Source organism: Malus domestica, chromosome 02 (genome assembly GCF_042453785.1).
Source record: "Malus domestica chromosome 02, GDT2T_hap1".
NCBI classification, from domain to species: Eukaryota; Viridiplantae; Streptophyta; class Magnoliopsida; order Rosales; family Rosaceae; genus Malus; species Malus domestica.
In genome coordinates, this window is record NC_091662.1 from 11,982,954 (window position 1) to 11,986,940 (window position 3,987).

At 40.1% G+C, this 3,987-nt stretch overlaps 1 protein-coding gene across 1 annotated transcript; it reads right to left on the reverse strand.

The window, feature by feature from the left end:
• Positions 1 to 715: 715 nt before the first annotated feature.
• Positions 716 to 3,241, reverse strand: LOC103401638 (uncharacterized). The gene is made up of 3 exons (XM_008340355.4): positions 2,784 to 3,241; positions 1,767 to 2,108; positions 716 to 1,366 (listed from the first exon to the last, which is right to left on the reverse strand). The coding sequence occupies exons 1-3, from the start codon at positions 3,069 to 3,071 to the stop codon at positions 878 to 880; spliced, it is 1,119 nt and encodes a 372-aa protein (XP_008338577.1). The 5' UTR covers positions 3,072 to 3,241; the 3' UTR covers positions 716 to 877.
• Positions 3,242 to 3,987: the final 746 nt, after the last annotated feature.

A 3,987-nucleotide genomic window follows, 5' to 3' on the forward strand; every position in this document is an offset into this window, starting at 1 on the left:
AACCTTTTCCACCACCATTTCTTTCTCTCCTCTCTCATGTGCAGTGTTGTTAGCCACATCGGCGTTGTTGGTGGCGCACAACCCATCGTGGGTGACGGAGGAGGCGCCGAGGATGACCCTAGAGCCGAAATCGACCATCGACCTGAGCAGAATTTTTTTTTTTTTAAACAAAACCAGTTCGTCTTCCCCACCCCCTTCTCCCCACCCGTTGATCCTCTATGCCGGGCCCCACCGAATCAGGCCTTGCATCCTCGTCACCTCATTAATCTTGTCCCAGGCCCGACGGACTAGCTGCAAAAAAAAAAAAAAAAAAAACAAAATCTGGGTTTTTTTGGTCCAATTTTTTTTTTAAATAAAAAGGTGAAGAATGAACTAAGGAAGAAGGTGAAGGTGAAGGTGAGAGAGATGGAACGCAGGGGAGAAAGGAAAGAAAAAGAGAGATGAGTTCGGATCAGGAAGAAAAAGGAGAGAAAGGGAGAGAATTATTGGGGGTGGGTCCCACATGCTTTAAAATAAAAATATTAAAATAATTTATTTTTAATTTATTAATATTTAATTAATATTTTTATCCACTTGGCTAGAAAGTGAGTCCCGTCTTAAGCCACGTCAGCATTTAACAAAAAAATTAACATAAAAACTGACGGAGCTCTGACATTGGCACAAATTCGTAAGATGAGGTATGATATTATCACTTTTAAAAGATGATGTATGATAGTGTCGTTCAACCCTTAATTGAGAAAGTTTTATGTAATTTACCCAAAAAAATTTCATGGGTTGCGATACATATGTATCACTTCCACACTCACTAGTATTTACACAATTTTCTTTCTTTCAGCTATCTCTTTATAAATTAAAAAAAAAAAGTTCTCATATCAAATCAACTATATCCTTGCTTCGTTTCAGCAGGGGGCAGAAAGCTCTCAATTGTCAAACCCCATATATTAAAATCCACCTCATCAATCTGCCACGTTTCCTCCATCTCCCTCTTGTGGTTTGCAGACTGCTCACCATATCTGAACACCTTAACCCTAGTCCTCCCACTGTGAGCAATGTTGACGCCGTCGACGTACTTGTAATCATGTATCACCGACTCGGTGCTTGTCTCCCAAAACACATCCGTGTCGTCCCCTTTTTTCTTCATGCTAAGCAGCCTCGAGTCCTCAAATTTCACCAGTAGACCCGATCGCTGGCTAAAATATCCCCATATTGTGTGGTGAATTATCTCATAATTTGGACCACTCTGTGCCTCACGAATAGCAGGACTTGTTTCAAGCTTCAGAATGAAGCAATCATCGTCGTGGATGATCTTCTCACCAATGCACATTGCGTCTGCGAATAGATTGGCCGTGGCCCTTGGATCCAAACCCTGCATGTGTTCATGTTCATATCACATTGTCAGTGCCACGAAGTAAGTTAATCACTCAAGAGTTGTCAAGAAATGTAAAAATCCTACTTGTATGAACAAATTCTCTGTGTGAACGTACTAATGGGTTTTGAATAGATTGAGAACTTGAACGGATTCAAGTAGATGAAACTAGGTTTTTGATGGTCGAGCTGGCTGGGAGTAGACTTTGTGCACACCATTTTCACCTTCTACGCTCTCTTCATTCACATTTGATTTTTCTTTGATTTATTTGTATCCGATAGCAAGAGAAGTGTACATAAAGTGAAAAAGGGAGTGCACAAATCATTTGTAAAAATATATTTATTTTCATAATTATGTCCAAAGTAAATAAGAAAATGTTAAAAAATGTGTATACATATACCTGCAGAAAACGACGCAAGGGTCTAGGAGGGCCTTGAGAGACGGGTGCTTGTTGGTTAGAGGAATGCCTCCATGAAAGCTTCCCATTGCTTCCACAGATGACCTTGCAGCCAGACACAACAAGCTCTAAGCACCACAAGTCCGGATTCTTTTGCCACAGCACGAAACCACCCCTCTCGTCTGAGCTCCTTTTGACCCCAACGCTCACGTCCCCTTGGTGAAAATCCGATGCACTGATCTTAACCTCGCCGGTCACACACATGCTCGTCACCGAGTTCAGTGCTGGTTGCCCTCCCGTTGCGGCTGTGTACTGTTGCACGATGTATTTGGCTGTTGAAGCTTGCTGTCACATATTGAGTGGAATTATGTGATTATTTCAAGCATAGGAAGGGCTGGTTTGGTATTGTTGTGCTTTGAAAAAAAACTACTTCTGCTGTGCTGTCAGAATAAGCGACTGTGAAATAAAGTTGTAGAGTGTTTGGTAAACTTTTTTGTAAAAGTGCTTTTGAAAAAAAAAAGTAGTATTATAGTGTTTGGTAAACTTTTATGTAAAACAGATATGAAAAAAAACCGGTTTTTCAAAGCTGGGTTTTGCAGCTTCTTGTTTTTGACTTTTTTCACCCAAAAGTGTGAAAAAAAGCTGAAGCTAAATGTTTACCAAACACAAAAAAGCTCCCAGCTTTTATCAGAATCACCTCAGTACCAAACCAGGCCGAAGTGGTCTTCAGATTCTCATTTTTTTCATCTGCACTCAGATTCTCATTATTTAGTGGAATTATTGCTTGATGTATTTCGTTGTTAATTCTTCTCTAATTTATGGACAATACGCAAGTTCTTTATGTACTCATTCGAATGAATTGTCTCAACTCTTCATTAGTTAGAGATTTTATCAATAATATTAACATAACAAGTAAAGATGGTAGATGCCATATAACCATGCATTTTCACGTAACAACAATAGAAATCCGTAACAAAATGTAAGTAAATAATAACTATCAGATGGATTGATGATTCTTACAATGGAAGAATCTCTAACTGGACGATGTACAGAATGTCCCAATTGAACTTGAAGAGGCATGAGAGGAGAGCCAACAAGGTAAAGCAAAAAGCGCAGCTCGTTTAAGCGTCCGGCGATGACCGGCGCTGACCATTTGTCAGGAGTTTGAGCCTTCATCCACGTTAACATGTTTTGCCATCGCAATTGCACATTGCTTCCCATACTTGTGAGCATCTCTTCTGGTATGGGGACCTCAAGAACCGTCTCGAGGCCATCTTCTTTATCAATATTTGGACAAAGCTTCCTCATGTGTATTATGATCTCATAAAAGAGAGAAGGTGAAAAGGAAAGAAAAAAAGAGAGAGACTTAGAGTCAAGGGCTTAATTAAAACGCCTTGCCCTCCTTCCTCAAACCTGATGAGGGAAAAGAGGGAGCTATGTGGAGAAAGTGGGGATGATGAGAGGATTGGGGGGGCTGTGAATTTGGCAAAGGTTCTCCTTGCTTGTAGGTGTCATGTGGGCAAGATTTATAGATGGATTTGATTCTTTTAACTTTCTGTTTTAGGTGCATAATTAAGCCATATTTTTTAAACTAAATTGAATAACATATAATCATGTTCTTACTAGTAAAAAAAAAAAGGTTTCTTAGGGTGCGTTTGTTACACCTCCTTAGGTGGGACTAACTTAGACTGGCATAAGTAGGATTATAATCCTACGTTTGGTTTGGTCTTGGACTACAATAAATGAGTCTCGACTAGGAGGCTATCTTCACTTTGCTAAACCCCGTTTAAGAGTCCTGAACTTTTGCTTGGTATTAAGCAAGACTAAAATGAAAAAGAGGGCGACATCTATAAAGAAAGTTGACATCCCACCATAAACCAATTAACAATATGAGGAGTAGCCCAACCTTTACCCATGTAAGGTCCATCATTCCATCAATGTTCATTCTCAACACGCCCGTGTGGTGAATTTTCAAGTCTGACACGTGGACAACATAACGAGATGACATGGAGCGTGTGTGGTCATTTGGCTGCTCTGATACCATGAAGAAAGTTGAGGTGAAGAAAGTTGGGGTTCCTCTATAAAACTAATTGGCAATATGGGACTAGCCCAACCTTTTATAAGTCTATGTAAGGTCCCTCATCTCATTAATGTGGGATTCATTCTCAACATGTCCCCTCGAGTGTAGCGTATTTTCAAACCTAACACGTGGACAACACAATGG

Bases quoted from the DNA above. Each gene is read 5' to 3' on its own strand.
- LOC103401638 (XM_008340355.4), bottom strand. From the start codon at position 3,071: ATGAGGAAGCTTTGTCCAAATATTGATAAAGAAGATGGCCTCGAGACG. The intron at 2,109-2,783 runs GTAAGAATCATC...AATATGTGACAG, and splicing joins CAGTTAGAGATTCTTCCATT to CAAGCTTCAACAGCCAAATA. The intron at 1,367-1,766 runs GTATATGTATAC...GAACACATGCAG, and splicing joins CCTTGCGTCGTTTTCTGCAG to GGTTTGGATCCAAGGGCCAC.